Source organism: Dipodomys spectabilis, unplaced genomic scaffold (assembly GCF_019054845.1).
Source record: "Dipodomys spectabilis isolate Male_0828 unplaced genomic scaffold, ASM1905484v1 ptg000207l, whole genome shotgun sequence".
NCBI classification, from domain to species: domain Eukaryota; kingdom Metazoa; phylum Chordata; class Mammalia; order Rodentia; family Heteromyidae; genus Dipodomys; species Dipodomys spectabilis.
Genome location: NW_024870884.1, coordinates 6745017 through 6765288, shown reverse-complemented (window position 1 = coordinate 6765288; position 20272 = coordinate 6745017). Strand labels below are relative to the sequence as shown.

At 39.0% G+C, this 20272-nt stretch overlaps 1 protein-coding gene across 2 annotated transcripts in view; it reads right to left on the bottom strand.

Moving 5' to 3' along the window:
* Reep3 (receptor accessory protein 3) overlaps window positions 1-20272 on the bottom strand; it is a 77052-nt gene that overhangs the window by 30313 nt on the left and 26467 nt on the right. For both annotated transcript variants that reach the window (XR_006150139.1, XM_042696334.1), the window contains exons 2-3: window positions 15420-15492; window positions 1778-1854 (exon numbers count right to left, since the gene is read on the bottom strand). Coding sequence is in view for 1 of the 2 variants with exons in the window: in XM_042696334.1 (XP_042552268.1) it covers window positions 1778-1854; window positions 15420-15492 (150 nt within the window). In the remaining variant the exon portion in view is untranslated. The remainder of the gene's footprint in view (window positions 1-1777; window positions 1855-15419; window positions 15493-20272) is intronic.

The window sequence follows — 20272 nt, the reverse complement described above, 5'->3', positions numbered from 1 at the left end:
CATAGAAGCAGACAGGGAGAAATTCATAAATAAGGGCAGGTTGTTAGAAATGTTTAAGACTGGGGCTGGGAATGTGGCTTAGTAGTAGAGGGCTTTTCTACATGCATGAAGCCCTGGGTTGGATTCCTCAGAACCACCTAAACAGAAAAAGCCAGAGTGGTACTGTGGCTTAAGTGGTAGAGTGGTAGAGCCTTGAGCAAAAGAAGGTCAGAGACAGTGCCCAGGCTCTGAGTTTAAACCCCAGGACCGGCGCCCCCTCCTCCCCACCCCCCAAAAAAGAAAAGAAATGTTTAAGACTGATACCATTTTTTCCCCCTAGCAAATTCAATTTGACATATTGTGCTATAAGATTATGAGGGCTATGGGAAAGATAATTAATTAATTAATTATTAGGTAGTTATAGTTGTATAAAGTGGTTACAATTCCATAGGGAAAGATATTTTATTTATTTATTTATTTAATCAGTCATAGGGCTTGTTGGGTGTTGTCTCTGAGTATTTATGCTCAAGGTTAGTGCTTTACCACTTTGAGCCACAGCTCCACTTCCAGTTTTCAGGTGGTTAACTGGAGATAAGGGTCTCATGGACTTTCCTGCTAGGCCTAGCTTTGAACCACAATTCTTAGATCTCAGCCTCCTGAATAGCTTTGATTAGGTGTGGGCCATCAGTATCTACAGGAAAGATCAATACCTACAGGAAAGAACTACAAGGGTATGAAATGGACAAGCGATGGAATGAAAGGAGTAACTGACTCTCAAAGTAGGAACAGGGAATGGTAAGGTTCACGTTGTTGACTATGAACTCTGTGGGATGATTTTTTTGACAGCATTGAATAGCCCAGATAAAGATGCAAAGAAGAGCTATTATACAGTTAATGTAGGCTGAATTTATGATGCATGAAAGTTGAAAATACAAAGCTATTTTTTTTTGGAGGAGTTAGGGATTGGTACTGGGTCTTGAACTCAAGGCTTCACATTTGATTTTTTTTTTCTGCTTAAGGTAGGCACTTTACACCTTGAGCTATGCCTCAGTTACAGCTTTTTCTGGCTAACTGGAAGAAGAGTCTCATAGATTTGTAGCCCAGGATGGCTCTGAACTGAGATTCCAGATCTCAGCCTCCTGTGCAGCTATAGGATTATAGGAGTAGCTACCAGCACCCAGCAGCTTGAATATTTTAAAAAGGGATTTCTCCAAGTTGTTGGCAGGATTTAGATAGAGGCAGTACAAAAATATGGCATGAGAAGATTCAAGTTGTTCTGTTAAGTACTGTTCCTCAGTAAAATGTTAAAGCCATGAGGAAATAAATCTGCTTTCATGTCACCTCATGCTATTTGGAACAGAGGAGCCAAGAAGCTGGTGTTGAGTGGGTGCCCACGTGGATGATGACGTGCAGTCTAAAGGTTCATAGATGAGTTTTAAGGATGGAGAAGAAGTGCTAAAAGCAGATGCTATAGCTTCAGAAAGAGGAGTCATTCAGGAAGTGATCAAGGAAAACAATCTGAAGTCATCAATGTAGAAAATGGATTATGATAACCAACTTTCTCTATTCAAAATGCTGGGGGGAAGAGAGTAGGAGGTTTGAAGGGAATGACATGTGGGGAGTGAGCTGCCTTCACTTGAGGGGAGCTACAGAAAAGTAATGGTCCTGTGGGAAAGCAGAGAAAGACACCCAGATGCTAGATAATTAAATAACTTAGTTAATAGCCAGATGAGGTTAAGAGCTAGGATATCTGATCATGGAATCTGTAGTCTGGCCCCTTCCAAACAGTAAAACTTACCAAGCGACTGTTTGATCAGCCACCGTTTCAATCACAGTGTAGAGCGCAAAAACAATCCAGTACATCATCCAGCGAACCTGGAAATCATAATAATACTCATGGAACAATTGACTAAAATTATTGACAACTCTGAATACATCCATATAAATACATATGTGTTTGTAGACATATAGTATGTTGGGTCAAATGTGGGAAATGATGGTTTGGTTTTCATCGTGGTTTATATTTGAGTTCCTTATATCACTACATCAAGAGTCCTGGTATATAAGAGTCAAAGCCTAACACATCTCTGCGGCCTAATATAACATGAATCTAAGTCAAAGAATGGAAAAATAGGAAATATTTTTCTTAACTGGAACAAAGATCTTCTTTTTTTTTCAATGGGCTGGTAGTGGAGTGTGAACTCAGGGACCTGGCACCTACTCAGCTTTCTTGTTCACTGGCACTCTACCACTCTATTACTTGAACTATGGCTCCAGTTGGGCTAGTTAGAGGTGGAGTCTCCCAGGCAGTGGGGACCTCCATCTCCACTCTGCAGAATGGCAGCTGTTCTGTTCTGGCTGGGCATGGGTGGGAAAGGGAGGGGATTTGAGAAAACCAGATAAAGTTCAGCAAAGTTGTTTTTATGGATGAGAAAGGGAGCCACCTGAGGAAGGTCTGGAACAGACTCTGTGACCAGTGATGCCCTTGCCTGCTCTAGGTGTTAGAGCAAGGGCTGAAAAGAGAGGTCTAGGACACAGACACAGGAGCGGCATGGATATGACAACCTCCTTTCCTAAAAGAGGCACAGGGCAGAGTGTGCTGGGAAGTGGACCAGTCAGGTCCCCTTTGCAGGGGGGTGGGGCCATGTGTTGAGTTCTTACTGACAATGTGAGCTGAAGCTTGTGAGCAGTGAATGTGCCTCCTGCACATTGTCTCCTCTTCTTCCTGATAGCTTGGCTGGCAGGAAGCAGAAGAGCTTTGGAGGAAGCTATAGTGAAGGAGGCCAGAGCCTGAGTTCTTCAATAATTGCAGGCGAGAGCTTCCTTGCTGAAATGAATTCCTTGCCTCAGGCGGGTCTGCTATGTGAGAGTCTTACATTTTATATTCCTTTGGTCACTATATTTTTATTGCATATTACGATCAAAGTGTTTTAGCTCCCTCCCACCCCCAATGATCAAGGTCACACTGTACTTATCTGTGGGAACTGAGAGGGCGAGGCCTTTCTAGAATTGTAGCATGGCTCCAGAATTTGATAGGCCTTGGTCACAGTGCTAGAAAGTCATCTGGGACACAGCTAAAGCCCTACTTGGTGACCTGTGAGAACTCCACGAGGATGGGGAACTGAAGAAGAGGGCTATTTTCAGAAACACTTACTGAGCTATCCTTCGGGGACTCTCAGAGGTATGTGGGAAGCAGGAGGAGGGTAGGAGGAATGATGTTCTCATGCAGCGGACTGGGACAGAGCCAGGGGAACACTGCTGTAGATTATTATTGTGATCCCTTGGGAAGTGTGGCTCCTGACTTTGTGAATTTGTTAGCTATGATCTGTACTGGCAATATCTGTGACTCCAGCAGCGAGCCCCTCCTAATTTCAACAAGTCAAGGAATCAGACAAATAAGCTTGTCAGGAACATGCATAAAATTTGAAGTAAATATATTCTGAATGAGAGTCCAATGATATCACCAAAGTTTAACAGTAAATATGTCAAGAGGGAAGAGTGTATGACAATGTTGCTCCTTGAGCTAGTCTGCTTACTTGGCTTGCTTTTCTTCCCCAAGAATTTGCCTAATGCCTACAAGACCTGGCACCAAGAAGAGGTTCAAAAATATTTATTAAAAGAACTAAGCAACTAGGGCAGTGCCAGTGGCTCACACCTGTAACCTAGCTACTCAGGAGGCTAAGATCTGAGGATCACGGTTCAAAGCCAGCCCTGGCAGGAAAGTCTGTGAGACTCTTATTTCTAATTAATCACCAGAAAACCAGAAGTGGCGCTGTGGCTTAAGTGGTAGAGTGCTAGCCTGGAGCTGAAGAGCTGAGGGACAGCACCCACGCCCAGAGTTCAAGCCCCATGACTGATAAAAAATAAATAAATAAAAAATAAAAATTAAGGAACTGAGTGAACTTTATAAGCCAGATTGTAAATTTCCATCTTTCCTAATAATTCAGTAAGAAACTTGTTGTTAATGTGGTCAAATGAAGTGACAGTCATGTTCAATTTTGGAGCACTTTATGCATTCAATTTCTCATGACTACAGAAATGTGACACATATTAATTTGTAAAAATTTGTAAATAAAGTCCTAAAATAGAATCTTCAGTCATATTTCAAATAGAATTTCTTTTTCAAGGAAATATCCTCTTATAATTAGGCAATGTCTTTTGAAGATTATGGAGTCATCTGTGATATAAAACCATACAATCTAAAATTACATTCCAGTTTATATAGTGCATGGATCAGATTATCCTACTTAACAAGCCAGCACTTGCTTTATTATTATTCAAAATCCATAAGGCTTTCATAAAGCCTTAGCATTTCAGAGATCCAGACAGTCATGTGATGGAGTTCTTAGCTTTACTCTCCCTAAGGAATGAGGATATTTAAAGCCTAAGTGAATACAGTAAAATGAATGTACCCATAGGCTAAATTTACTATCTAAAGACCATGCTCCACTTAATAGGAGTGCATTTACATAGCCTGATGCCAAAAGAAAAGTTGACCTCATTTTATGATGCTTTCAAATTTTTCAAGCAAAGCAAGTTTTTATATTTTATATTCCCAGACAAAATTTTTGTGAAGATTCTAGAATAAACAAAGCAAATGAATTGTAGGCTACAATAATAAAACAACCCTCTTGATTGCTATACAGAAACTGAGAGCAATACATAGGCCCTTAGTACACAGGGAGATGCCATGTTCTAGTTATGATAAACACATTGGTATAAATTTTTTTTTGTCATAGTCACGAGTAATTGGAACATCAATTAAAAAGTATTTTCCTTTTCTTCTTCTTTTATTTAGGTCTGAGACCAGGGCTTGAACTTGGTATCTGCCACTTTTTGCTGATTGCCTAAATTTCTACCAATTGCCTCCAGCCACCAAAGTATTCTTCTTCTTCTTTTTTTCTTTTGGGTCCAGTCCTGGGGCCTGAACTCTGGGCCTGGGCACTGTCCCTCAGTTCTTCAGCTCAAGGCTAGCGCTCTACCACTTGAGCAGCAGTGCCACTTCCGGCTTTTTTTTCTTCCCTTTTTGCTTATGTGGTGCTGAGGAATCGAACCCAGGGCCTCAGGCATGCAAGGCAAGCACTCTACCACTGAGCCACCTTCCCAGCCCAGTATTCTTCTTATAGAAGTTTTTTCTCTGGAGTTAGAACTCAAAGCATTATGATTGCTAAATTGGCACTCTACCACTGAGCCCTATTCCTCCAAGCTCTTCCTTGTGCTGGTTATTTTTGAGGTAGAGTCCAGAGTGTGCCTGGACCACAATCTTCCTATTTTACAATTTCGATCATATCTCGGATGACAGGCATCCTTCCTTCCTTGCTTCCTTCCTTCCTTTCTTCCTTCTTTCCTTTTTTCTTTCTTGCCAGTCCTGGGGCTTGAACTCAGAGCCTAGGCACTGTCCCTGAGCTTCTTTTGCTCAAGGCTAGCATTCTACCACTTGAGCCACAGTGCCACTTCCAGCCTTTTAAGTATTGCATGCTAACTGATTGTGCCACTGGAGCTTCTTCCAGTCTTTTCTGAGTATGTGGTACTGAGGAATTGAACCCAGGGCTTCACGCATGCTAGGTAATCACTCTATCACTAAGCTACATTACCAGCCCATGCCCAGTTTTTTCTACTGATACAGTCTTCATGGACTTTTCTCCCTGGGTGTGTCTGCAACTATAATCTTCCTGTTTATAGTCTACTATGAACCTAGATGACAGATAGGCTGGGAAGGGTCTTCGGATCTGTGATCCTCCTGTTCTTAGTCTCACAAGCCACTAGGATTACAGGTGTAAGCCATTGACATCTGGCAAAAAAGTATTTTCTTTATTCTTCCATATAACTTATTATGCTATGATAAGTATAATAGCCATGACAGCAATATGTTAAATAATATAACTATTGTACATTTATAGTTATATGATAAAAAGAAGAATTAAAGTGATACCTTAATTTGATAGATATTACTTATGGCATAATATGAACAAAGCCTTTGATATGAGTCATACACTATTATGTCAAGATGTTCCTGTCTCCAAGAATCTTTCATTGGTGGTGGTTGAATATAAGACAACGACACATAAAAGAATGAGTATAGGCAGTTCTAGCACAATGTTTGATCTTATATACAATTACCAATACTCTATTACAGATAATAATACACATTATGTATTATTTACTGCTTTCTACAAATGAAATTTCCTGACTTCTAATGGGAATCCTTTCCTAATTATCCTAGCTCCCTCTAAAGGTCATACATAAAGCTGGATACATTATAATTTTCATTTGGTTTATATAACACCTGCCTCTGCCTTTTAGCTTAAACAACCAACAGGGATTTAAATTGTCTTTGTTCATCCTCACCTTCCCAGTGCCTAGCAGCCTATGCTTGGTGAAGCAAACACAGAGAAACTGGCTTACTGAACTAGCCTAGTTTTAAACTTAATAACTATTTCTTAAGCTGGTCCCTGGTGGCTCATGTCTGTAATCCTAGCTATTCAGCATGTAAAGATCTGAGGATCATGATTCGAAGTCTGCTTGTACAGTATAGTCCCTGAAACTCTTAACTCCAAAAAGCTGGAAGTGGAACTGTGTTCAAGTGGTAGTGTGGTATCCTTGAGCAAAAAAGTTCAGGGACAGTGCACAGACCCTGAGTTCAAGCTCCAGGACTGGCACAAAAATAAATAAATGAAATAAATAAATTAATAGATAAATGAATGTTAAAAATGACTATTTCTTACATCTTAAAGGACTTATTGATATAAGATTCAAATGAGCTAACATTGAACTTCAAGTAGTTGTTTACAGCACAAAATAGTCTTGTCAAAATTGTTTTCAAAGTCTAGATGTTTAGAAACTTTCCAACTTGTCTCATTTATAGATTTTTTAAGGCACAAAGCTATTAATGATGGTTTTTAAGAAAAAAATGAAAAAAATCACAAGCACCTAATGATTTCAATTACAACCACACTAAGTAAATCCAGAGCATAAAATGTTAAAATATGCTTCACTGGGGGAAATAAAAAACTTTGCTGAGTCTAAAAGAAATAAACAGTGCTGAATTTCAGACCACCCAAGGAGAACTTTATTTTCTAACCATTATTAGTTACTCAGTCAAGCCAATTCACCCAAAACATCCATTTACACATTTCAGATAGGACACAGAGATCCTCTGATACAGAATTCCTGAGAAATGGTATAGAACTAAAGGTATTTTTTTTTTGTTTCATTACTATTATGCAATAATTTGGTTATTTCATAATGATCCTCCCCTTTAAAACGAAGAGGAACAAAATGTGAGAAATCATTCCCTCTTTTATCCAACCCAGATGGCTGGGTTATGGTTTTTTTTTCCCCCAGGGCTATGCCAAGTTTGAGGCATGATTGGAAATGAGTGAATTGTATTGCAGTTCAGTCCAAAGTGAATAAACACCATGGCTGAAGGTTGTCATTTAAAAAAAAAAAAAAAGTCAGGCACTGGTGGCTCACGCCTGTAATCCTAGCTACTCAGGAGGCTGAGATCTGAGGATCATGGTTTAAAGCCAGCCCGAGCAGGAAAAGTCCATGAGTCTTTCTTATCTCCAATAAACCACCAGAAAACCTGAAGTGGCGCTGTGGCTCAAGTGGTAGGGCGCTCGTCTTAGCTAAAGAGCTGAGGGACAGTGCCTAGGCCCAGAGTTCAAGCCCCACAACTGACAAAAAAAAAAAAAAAGAATGGGGTATCTGAGGCACGAATATACTAGGTTTTGACTGATCTGGGTTTCTTCAACTTCTGGGCACTTCTTCACCCGCAGCCACAGTTTCTGCAGCTCCTTAGGTCTCAGATGGATGCTGTGAACAAGCCACACCATCTACCTGCCGTTGCTAGTTATCGCTGCATCAGGCCTCACATGGGAAAGACCCCATTGAGTTGAAGGAGAAAGCCGCACATTATATGGATGTTAAAGTGAACTAAAATGGGACTGACTGTAAACAGAAATGAATTGCACTGTTTTTTCCAGGACCTCTGAATCACAGAAGCTCTATATATCTCATCCCTGACCTCAACAGAGTTTAGGAAACTTGAGAGAAGGAAAAGTGAAGAAACATTTAAAAATTAGATGAGAATTAATTTAAGTAGTGTTGAAAGAAAGATGCAAAAACAAGCAAGAACTGCTTAAGGGAACTGTTCCCAGGAGCAGTATTTAGGAAGGAATGACTTCTCAGTCCCAAAATAACTTTTTCCATCCACACTGACTGAGAAATCACACTTCATTTTTTTTTCCTTTTTGTTTAAAGTCCTCTTAGTTTATTTGGGATAATACACATTTGTAGGGGAGATGGGTTCCCTTTTAACAATAGCACATGAATACTTTCAGGATTTTAATATGGGAAAGAGGCTATCCAGACACAGAGGAATAAGCTGGGTTAACTGGTCATCCTACCAGTTATTCCATCCTAAATTGTCACCCTATTTGTTTCTTCTTTCCTTTGGAGTTCCCAAAGTCTTGGCCCAGTGTGAGCCCTACATATTTGCAAGGCATGGTGCCACTGTCTAAGCACCTAGGCCTTCAGGTCTTCATCTGTTTTCACATACTTGATTAAATCTTGTTTCTTTCCCCTTGTGAACAAACCTAGCCATTAAAAGTTGGCTAGGGTGGCTGGCAAGGCTATGGCCCATACAGTTAAATTTCACTCTACACTACATTGCAGCTCTACACTAAAGGCTCCATTGAGCACTTGAAGCACATAGTAAATATTCAACAGGTAAGAAGAACCAGCCATATAGTACTAAATAGCTTCTGGAAGTCTGATAAAAGAAACCAAACCACTGCAGGAAAAATCAATTTCCATCAGAGATGGAACCTGTGTTATGAAATTACTTCTCTAAAGCAAGTAAAGGGGGCTGGGAAGGTGGCTCAGCGGTAGAGTGCTTGCCAGGCATACATGAAGTCCTGGGTTTGATTCCTCAGCACCATATAAACAGAAAAAGCTGGAAGTGGAGTTGTAGCTAAATCGGTAGAGTTCTAGCCTTGAGATGAAGAGTTGCGGGATAGTGCCCAGGCCCAGAGTTCAAGCCTCACGACTAACCAAAATTAAAAAAAAAAAAAAAAAAAAAGCAAGTGAGGATCACATTTGGGTGAATGGGGAGGGCAACTTGGAGGTTAGGAAGGGCAACTTGATTATAGTGTAGTTCTGGGTAATAGAGTTAGAGAAAAGAGCTAGAAAAAGGTGCAGAAAGAGAAGTTTATAATTCTAAAGGAGAACTTCAGACAGACCTAAAACATGGAAGGAAGTCCAACTCATATCTTCATATCATTACTACCCTAAAGGTAGTCTATGGAACATTTTGTTAAACCATGATTTATCTTTAATAGATTCCAAGTTGACAGTCAATCAACTTACATAAGATATTTCTAGCCAGGTCCCTGTGGCTCACACCTGTAATCCTAGCTACCAAGGAGGCCAAGATCTGAGGATATGCTTCAATGCCATTCCAGGCAGGAAAGGCCGTGAGACTTTAATCTCCAATTAACCACTAGGAAACTGGAAGTAGAGCTGTGGCTCAAAGTGCTAGACTTGAGCAAAAGAGCTCAAGCACAGCACCCAGGCCCTGAGTTCAGGCCTTAGGACTGACCAGAAAAAAAAAAAAAAAAAAAGGAATGTATTCTTTTAATTCCTCTGTATATCACCTTTATAATAACCATAAAAAACCCACTCCCCCCAAAAAAGAAAGAGGTCTGCTAGCAACCTTTGGAAGTTATGGTAATTTTGTAAAACAAATTACAAATTAATCTCTTTGTGACTTTTAAGATATTTTGAAAAGTTTTTACATTTTTATTTGCAGTTTTAGTCGATGTCTTTTTAAAATGTAATTTACTTCTTTAAGTTTCTAAAATATTTTATAAGACTTTTTTCCCTTTCCTAGTATGGGGCTTCTTAGTTACACTTCATACTTTTTTTTTTTGGGGGGGGGTCCGGTAGTGGGGCCTGAACTCTGGGCCTGGGCGCTGTCCCTCAGCTCTTCAGCTCAAGGCTAGCGCTCTACCACTTGAGCCACAGCACCAGTTCTGCCTTTTTTCTTTTTGCTTATGTGGTGCTGAGGAATCGAACTCAGGGCTTCAGGCATGCAAGGCAAAGTGCTCTACCACTGAGCCACCTTCCCAGCCCCTCATACTTTTTACTTTTATTTTGTTTTGAGATAAGGTCTTGTTAACTTTGCTGAGGCTACTAGCTTAGAACTCTGGGCCCTCTTATCTCTGCCTCAAAAGTAGCTGGGATTACAGTCTTGCACCATCATTTTTAGCTCTCAAGGGCTTTGAAAGTTACATGAGCATTTGGGAAAAGATTGTATTTTCCTAATTTAGTTAAAATCTGGAGCAATAGCCCTGGCTTTTATATCCTTAGGAGGGCCTTTTACAGTGTGATGGCAATCTGGTTGGCAATCTGATTGTTACAGCTATAGTTGGTGGGGCACTATATTTCTAAAATTACATAATGGAAAGACAATGTACATATCTGAGCATTCCAAAAGCAGATCCTGTGTAAACCTTTAGTTGAAAAACAGATATAATTAACAGTATTAGAAAACATTCCACTTCTTACTAACAAACTTTATGGGTAATTTAATATATCTCTTGTCACTTCAGTTTAGAACTGCTTGTTTAAATGTTTTTTTTGTATGCTAGTACTAGGGCTTTGAACTTGGGCCGTGAAGTTCTCCTTTACTTTTTTTTTTTTATCTCAAGGTTAGTGCTCTACCACTTAAGCCTCCATTCTACTTCTGGCCTATTGCATGGTTAAAAAAATATTTTTGTTTGTTTGTTTGAGATTAGGACTCAAACTCACTATCTGGCTGGTGCTCAACTACTGGAGACACACCTCTTATCTTACTTCTTGCTGGTTATTTGGAAATAAGAATCTCACAGTCTTTTCTGGAACTGATTTGGAACCAGGCTTCTCAGATCTCAGCCTCCTGAGTAGCTAGGCTGACAGGCCTGAGATTACAAGGCCCAGCTCTTAAACACTTCTGTTTAAACAAATTTTCAATCCCTTTTCTATACCTCCCCCTTACTTAGGTCTGTGTATGTGTGTATGTTGGCATGTTTGTGCTTTCTTTATTTTGGCAGTATTTGGGGGTTTGAACCCAGGTCCTTCTGCTTGCCTAGGCAAGTACACTATCACGTCAGCTGGGCCCTTTATACTTCTTTGCTTTAGTTCATTTCTCAGGTAGGATGTATGGCTTTCTGTCCAAAGCCAGCCTTGGACAGAGGTCTTCCTACTTTCCTCTCCCAGGCAATTATTATTTCTTGTTTTTTGGAACTAATTGAGGATTTCTATAAAATGGTGAGGTTGTAGTTTCTGAATAAAGGAAGGGAAGGCAGAACACTGGCTCCTTCTATTACAGTTCTCTGCAGTGAGGGTGGAGGCAGCTAAGTTTTTTTCGGTGATTGTCGTTTTTATGATTTGAATCTGTTCCATCACTAGGGATTAGGGTGGAGGTGGCTAGGCTTCATTCCAGTTTACTTCTTAGCAACATTTCCTTTAATGGAAACAACTGTTTCTGTCTCTGTTTTAAAATCCATTTCCACTGGCACTACGGTTGGTAAATTTCTTCCTACATATTAGCAAAAGCCTGACTTAGCCTCTTAGGTTTAGTATCACTGTGAGAATTTTGTTCTGTCTATGTTTCCCAAAGACTTTTTCATTGGAAGCTACAGCACTTGGCTAGCTACATCTCTGTGTGGAAATTGTGGGAATGTTTTCAATGTACTTTATAAAGGTCAAAGATTATATTCATTCACATTCTAAGATTTTAAAAGGACCTACATTAGGCATTTATTTTCAATCCACCAATTATATAATCTTACACTCAATGTTTGTTTCATTGTCCCTTAGCTTCTGCTCATGACTAGTACTCTTACTACTTTATTACTAGTGCACTTCCATTTTTTTTTTAATGGTTATTTGGAGATAAGAATCTCATGGGCTTCCTACCTGGGCTGGCTTTAAACCTTAATCCTCAGATCTAAACAACCCAAGTAGCTAGATAACAGGCCAGAACCAGGGTACCTGGAAGGGATACTTCTTGAGAGTGAAGTTCTTCAGTATGTTTTTTTTTGTCTCCACCCTAAAACTGGCCAATTTCTTCAGATTTTACTAATCAATAAAAACTGCATAAGTTGCATGTGTTACAAGTGTTCATTTTTCTATTGCCTAAATATTAAGTAAAAAATTAGGTCATTTTCAAAAATTCAGTAGTTTTAGAAGGTCCATTTCTAAGCCTTTTAAAGAGTAATCTCACAAAGGAGTTTTTCCTGTTCTTTGTTCTTGCTCTTAGAAAATCTTAGGAACACATGTCTGTCTTTAACTTTTAAGTGTTGTTGGCCAATCTTTTCATTGCTGCATTCTCCAATGTTCTCAGAATAAGAACATTGGCTTCCTAGAAAAGCTATAGCAATTATACACGAATTGGAAGTAAACACTCTATTTGGAAGTCAAAAGATGGTATGGAACTGAAAAATTTTGCAAAACCATACTAATTCTTCAGTAAGTTTACATTTCAATTACTGCAACTGAAAGTCTTTAAGTAGGCCATATCAGCCACACTACCCCGGAAATTATATCCTAGGAAAGCTCTGTTATAAAAATAGGCAAAGGAAGAAAGGAAAGTTGCCAAAATACACAGCTCTTTCCATTTGTTTTGATTAGAACACAGCATCTGTTGTATCAGGTGCAATCTACCATTTGTAGGCTTAAGGGAAATGGTAGTAGTTAGGGTGGGAAGAAGTAAATTAACTGAAAATGTTTGCTTTTAGAGAACAGTTTTGAAGTAGATATCACCAGAATTTGGGTCTAACCAAATAGCATAAAGACACTGACGAGCTTTGGAGTAAGTGTTCAGTCTGGATTGCACATGCCCTAATCCAGAAGAATCAAAGCTAAGAAAATAGACCAATCCACTTATGAAATGCATGTGCTTTTGTTAACCCAATCTAATACTTCACATATATATTTAAAAATCAACTTTTCTCTTTTCCTTATTCATTTATTCAGTCTTTGGTTCATTCACTCTTTCAAAGTACTATATACCATATACTGTTCTAGAAATGGGAATTTAACGATTAAGACAAACATTTCCCTTATTTTAGTAGAAGAAACACATATGCGAATGAGGAGTACAAAATTAGAGAGTATGAAGAGGTATTCAAAATAAAATGGAGGGCTGGGAAGGTGGCTCAATGGTAGAGTACTTGCCTTGCAAGCATGAGGTCTAGGTTCAATTCCTTAGCACCACATAAGCAGAAAAAGCCAAAAGTGGCACAGTAGCTCAAGTGGTAGAGAGCTAGCCTTGAGCAGAAGAGCTGAGGGACAGTGCCCAGGCCCAGAGTTCAGGCCCCATGACTGACACACACACACACACACACACACACACACACACACAGCAATGGAGTACACACACACACACACACACACACACAGAGCAATGGAGTATTGTCTTTTGTTATTGGTTTTTGAGTCTCACTAGGAGCCCAGGCTAACCCAGAACACTTGATTTTCCTCCTTCAGCCACCCTAGGACTTATATCTATCACCATGTTTGGTCTCATAGCAATTTTTAGAAGGTTAACTTTAGTGAAATAGTACTTTATACAAAACAAAGTAAATTTGGATGTAATTAACATATAGGAAAATATAATAGGGACAGTGTTTTGATAAAACAGTTAAAATTAGTTACAACTGAATAACTACATTGAGACTCAGCCTCTTGAGGTCATGAAAGTAATCTTCAACATTTCTTTCAGTGAAATTAGACTGGAAATACTTGAAGAACTGTCACAATTTTACAGAACTTTAAAAACACAGTTGATTTGGAGACTTGTGTATCCTGCCTGGTTTTGCCTCATTGTCCTTCAGGAAAATAACCATATTGTTTCCAGGGTTGTGGCTCCAAAGGTCCATGTTTGAATTAATCACAAGTAAATTCACTGGCTGGCTATCAAAGCTGTCTGAATTTTTTGTGGCACTAGAATTTTTATCTCCATTTCTAAACGTAGTATGACAGAACGGAAAAAATAAGGAATTAGAAACTCCAAGGTCTCTGATCTGGTATCAATACTGCCTTCACTGACTCATGTGATTCTGAGCCTATTAATTCTTCTTTGAGCTTGGAAAATTGGAATCTTTCCTTTGCCTATTTGATATGGTTGCAGTAAGGATGGATGGGATAGTAACATGACAGGCAGAATATGTGTTAATCCTGGAAACTATGAATATGTTAAAGATAAGGGGAAAGTAAGATGGAGGTGGCGTAAAGCTGCTAACCAGACAATCCTGAGATGGGATTATCTTGGTTTAAGTGGGTATAAGTAATCACAAAGCCCTTATAGAGGAGGTAGAGGGGGGGTAGAAAAAGGTTTCAGTCCAAAATTGTTGGCTTTGAAGATGGAGGAAAAGAGTGGTAACCCAAAGAACGTGGGTGGTCTGCAGAAGCTGGGAAAGGCAAGGAGAAAGGTAGTCTTATGGACTTATTTTAGATTTCTGACCTATAGGGTTATATAAAAATAAAATAAACTAAAGCAATAGGAGATGGGGTATGACTCAAGTGATAGACTATCCACATATTAAGTGTGAGGCCCTGAGTTCAAACCTAATTATCACCAAAAAGCAAGACAAAATACAGTAACAAACCCCACAAAACAAAAAGACAAAACATAAAACCCCCAAAACTGTTGCCCAAGGTAAATTGGGAATGAAAAAATAGTACCAAAAATTTCAACTTTCTCAAAAATTTGAGTAAGAATGGGCTGGGAAGGTGGCTCAGTGGTAGAGCGCTTGCCTTGCATGCATGAGACCCTGGGTTCGATTCCTCAGCACCACATAAGCAAAAAGAAAAAAGCCGAAAGTGGCACTGTGGCTCAAGTGGTAGAGCGCTAACTTTGAGCTGAAGAGCTGAGGGATAGTGCCCAGGCCCAGAGTTCAGGGCCCACGACCGGACATTCCCCCCCCCAAAAAAAAACTGAGTAAGAATATCCATATTCCATTGTTTAAAGTATTTTAATTTACAAAGCAGAATTATAAGTGTTAAAAATTTCAAATTTTCAAAATAATCTAGTAATGAAAATCAGAGTGTTATACTAACACAATAAAACACACAACCTTATGCTTTAGTCTTCAAAAAAATTAACAAAATTGATGCATAATAATAAATGGAATTATTTTTAACAGCTCATTGGCTAATTCCTAAATAACATCTATTACCAGTTTTTGCTGGTTAATTAGAGATAACAATTTTCTGGGTTTGTCTGTTCAACTGGCTTTGAGCCAGGATTCTCAAATCTCAGCTTCCTGAGTAGCTAAGATGATAGGTGTGAACCACTGTAAGGATCAAGCGGAAGAGCACCAGTCTAGCCTGGTATGAGACTTGAAGTTCAAGACCCAGTACTATACAAACTACAAACAAGTAAATATACTTACATACTCCTTCACGTTTTTTGTTTTCACTGCTTTATATGAATAATATGCAGGATAAAGCATTCCAAACACCAGCCTAAAAGTAAAAAAAAAAAAGGAAAAAGGAGATTAATTAAATACAGTGATGGGCCTGGGAAAGTGGCTTAGTAATAGAGTGCTTGCCTAGCATGCATAAAGCCCTGGGTTCGATTCCTCAGTACCTTATAAACAGAAAAAGCCAGAAGTAGCACTGTGGCTCAAGTGGTAGAATACTAGCAAAAGAAGCTCAGGAATAGTGCCCAAGGCCCTGAATTTAAGCCCCAGGACTGGCAAAAAAAACCCAAAAAACAAAACACTAAAACAAACAAACAAACACAATGATGCTTGTAAGACTTAAAAAAATAAGTATTAGTGAGTACGGTAGATAAGGCATGTATCCTAAGCTACTTAGAAGCTGGAGTAAATACGAAGATCAAGGTTGAAGGCCAGGGTACAGGTATATATACACCTATAATCCTAGCTACTTGGGAGGCTGGGAGAAGTCTACCTTTGAGGTCAGCCCAGACAGAGAAGTTTACAAGATCTTATCTCAAAAAAACAAAACAAACAAAAAAAAAAGCCAAGTACCTGGGGCTTATGCCTATAATCCTCACTATTTAGGAGGCTGAGATTTGAGAATGGAGGTTTGTAGCTGATATTCACAGACTGTCTCCTTGAGACTCTTATTTCTAAAAAGCCAGGTAAAAGCAAAGTGGAGGCATGGCTCCAGTGGTAGAATGCTAGCCAGTGAGCAAAAAGCTGAACAAGAGTAAAGCTCCAGTATGTAAAGAAAACAAAAACAAAACCACCCCAAAACGAGTAATGAAAGGGCTGGATGCATGTCTTAAGTGATAAAGCACCAGCCTAGCAATAAAGGCCAAGTTAAAATGCCAATCCCACACACACAAAAAAAAATTCTAAAAGAACAAAATCTCCAAAACAACAAACAACCCTCAACCCCAAACCAGGTATGTTAGCCATGCCTGTAATATCAGCTACTCAGGAAGCAGAGACAAAATACAAACCAAACCCAAAAAACCCCCCCCAAATCGAACCAAACCAAACCAAACCAAAAAAACAAACCCATTAAAACAAAATATAACAACAACAACAACAACAACAAAAAACAACCATAGGCTAGAGGTGTGGTACAAGTAGTAAGAGCACTAGCAGCAAATAAGAGGTCCTGAGTCCAATCTCCAGTGATGGGAGACAATAACTCTAACAACTATAAAAATAACAACAGAAACTCCACGTATATAAAGTAGTGTTTTGTCAGATTTTTGCCTTGTAGAGTTTATTTTTTTTCCACACTTTTCAAACAATATCCTTCTGGAGGGAAGTCATTATGCACAGCTCATGATTGAGTGGGGAGTTATGTAGTGTCTAAAGAAATCATTTGGAATTCTTCTACTTGTCTATTAATGATTTATTACTATCAGTATGGGTATTTGTTTTACACTCTGGGTCATAACTGGATGCTATTTATTTTGCTGCTGAATGCTTTGGCCACCGGAAGATCTTTCAATTGGCTCTTGTGCCCTTTGATGTATCTGATTATTGTGAGGTTTTTTTTGACTACTTCTTTGCTTTCTGGCACTATGTGATACGCTTGGGTTCATGTCAGATGTATATTTCCTGTCCTATTCCTAGATTCAAGCCCCAGTAGTCCCCAGTTAATTTTACTAAGGACAGTATCTGAAACCAGGATCTCTTTGTTAGGTGTATTATATACTGGGAGATCGTTGATTCTAAGTCCTTTGTCTATTCTACATGGCAAATGGCAGTTTGTTTTATTTTTGGGTTCTTATTGTGGGGCTTGAACTCTGGGCCTGGGTGTTGTCCCTCAGCTCTTCAGCTCAAGGCTAGTGCTCTACCACTCTTGAGCCACAGCACCACTTCCGGCTTTTTTCTTTTTTGCTTATGTGGTGCTGAGGAATTGAACTCAGGGCCTCATGCACGCAAAGCAAGCGCTCTACCATTGAGCCACCTTCCCAGCCTGTAAATGGCAGTTTTTTAAGTTGTTACAAAAATAATTGCTTATGAATTTGCCAAAATGCATGATTTTAATTTGCAAAATGCTCCATGCTGATGGCTTAAACAACAAAACTATGTTTAGGGCCTACTGTTAATCTCTCATTTAATTTAATCACGTCCTTCTAGACCAGACAGTCAAATACAGGGGGTTAAAACTTCAACTTGTGTATGTAATTCAGACTATAATGATGCTGTGTATTTGTGAACCTTTTATAGCAAATCAATGTTTGCATTTATGAGACAAGCACATGCTGGTCTTGAACTCTCAATCCTCTTGTTTTAACCTTCCTGGAGTGCTGGATTACAGACATACACATCATGCTTGGCTAATCCTTTCTTATATTGAGCAAAATGTACATCTCTCTATGTTTATCTCATTTATAACATTTTTTTTCTATGGGGGGGGGACAGTAAATTCCTAGTGACTTCTTTGTCCTTCATATTGTGGCTTTATGTCACCATGTCACCAGGTAAGAGAAACACAGTGTCTTATTCTCTGCTAGGGATTCTTACCAACCAGAAGCCACATCATGATCAGTCTTTGCCTTACATAACCATATTAGCTGGGGAATGCCACTTTACCAGAAGTGCCAACTTTCAGTTTCTGGTTATGGAAACTTTAGCTCTGAAGAGCTTAGGACTTCCCTACTTAACTTCATTACTCCCCCCCCCTCTCCCCCCCCCCCCACATACTCCCTAGCCCCTACACAGAAAAAAATTTCCACTTAATGACTTCTAGGAAACACATATGATAGCCATACATGAGTACATGAGAACTTAATTCCTAGCTCTGTGAGGGCAGACACAGAATAATTTGTTAAGTTTAACCATTCCAGTTGTAGTTCCCATATAATACGATTTATTAACTTAATCCACTTTATATTTCTCTTTAGAACATGCATAGAACCAAAGTATTACCTTACATATTTATTCTTTTTTTTTTTTTGTTTGTAGCAGCATTTTATTTTATTTTTTTTTTTTTGCCTTTCTTTTTTTTTTTTTTTTAATTTAATTTTATTTTATTTGAGAACATACTGTACAGAGGGGTTACAATTACATGGGCAGGATAATGCATACATTTCTTACCAAGCATTGCAGCCTCCTCCTTTGTTTACCCTTCACCTCCCTTCCCAGCCTCCCCCCTCCCTCCCACCCAATCATACCCCCCCCCCCAACATATTTATTCTTATACACACAAGTACCAGATTTTTTTTTTTTTTTTGGTCGGTTGTGGGCTTGGCTCTGGGCTTGGGCGCTGTCCCTGCGCTCTTCAGCTCAAGGCTAGCGCTCTACTGCTTGAGCCACAGTGGCACTTCGGGTTTTTCTGGTGGTTTATTGCAGATAAGAGTCTCATGGACTTTCTTGCCCCGGCTGGAAACTGTGATCCTCAGATCTCAGCCTCCTGAGTAGCTAGGACTACAGGCATGAGCCACCAGCACTGGGCAAGTACCAGATTTTAAGACAATCCTGAGATTCTTAATTTCTCTTACTAGACAGGTTTCCGTGGGTCCTTCTCCTGGTACAGCATTCACTCAGGTGCAGTAACCCTGACCTGTTGGTTCTTCCTTGGTAAGAATACGCATGTCCATCCTCCTGCTTTATTTTCAGTCTAGTGATGAGCAGTATATTTGGACTGCTGCCATCTCATTGACATACTGGATAGTTTCCCAACACATTCCTCTGCATGCAGTCAGATCAGTCTTTTTAACACACCTGCAGCCCTGCCTTGGTTAAAGATTTCAATAGCTGGCTGCCTCACTCCCTTGCCAACCAGACCCTGTGGGGGTTCCTCAGAACATAATTTGAAAATCACTGCCTTATACAGACCATCTAGAATTCTAACAGGGTTTCCTCATTATGCCTCTTGTATGTATTCGTCACTCAATCCTAGACTGTATGCTTCTTGTGTGGAATACTCCTACTCCTATCTTTCTTACTCCCTTTTCTTCCTATCCTTACTTCTCTTTTTTTGTTTTTGCTTAAATAAATTACATATATCCTGTCCTCTACAATCAAACTATCCTGTATAAACCATCTAAATGCTTTGATTTTGAATTTTAGAGGAAGAGTTTTGTCAGGAATGGTCATTTTGCATTCAGTCTACAGTGTTCTGTTTTAGATTGCTTGACATATTATATACAACTGGCTTCCAAAATCAGTAATTTTCTTAATATAAGGATGTGGTGCTAGTTAATCCTGTGAATATAGGTATTTGCCCTTGATTTTTAACCTCTGTATTAAGTAAAACAAACAAATAAGCAACTATTTCTAACACCCAACAAGTATCTCAGCTGAAGGATGGGAAACACTAAATGTATTAATAAATAGTGGGGCAATTTTGAGGACTGTGACTTATTAATATTATAAGTCATTACTGCTCCAATGTGAACACTAGTGAATAATTTATTACTAGCACTTATAATATTTTCTAGGGTTTCCTTTTGTTTATTTTCCTTTAACAGTGGGTTTCTACTGTTGATGTTTGCAATCTGGGTGGTCGGGCATAAAGCCAAAGCATGAACACAGTATATAAAATAAAGTATATTTTAAAAGGCCACCTACAAGTGAGACTCAACGTTTATAAAGGGAATATTTGCTCCAGACAAAATGTGCCCATAAATTTGAATATTTTTCCAGTTATAGAGGCAAAATGAAAATTACTCATTTTTTAAAATCTTATTTCTACCTAAAGAGGAAGAACTTTGCCAAAATACTCAAAATATCCCTCCATCCTACTGAAGTAAAATTGTCTTTTGAAATGTATAAAACCCTGGCTATGTTGAAAATCTTTTTAATTTTTT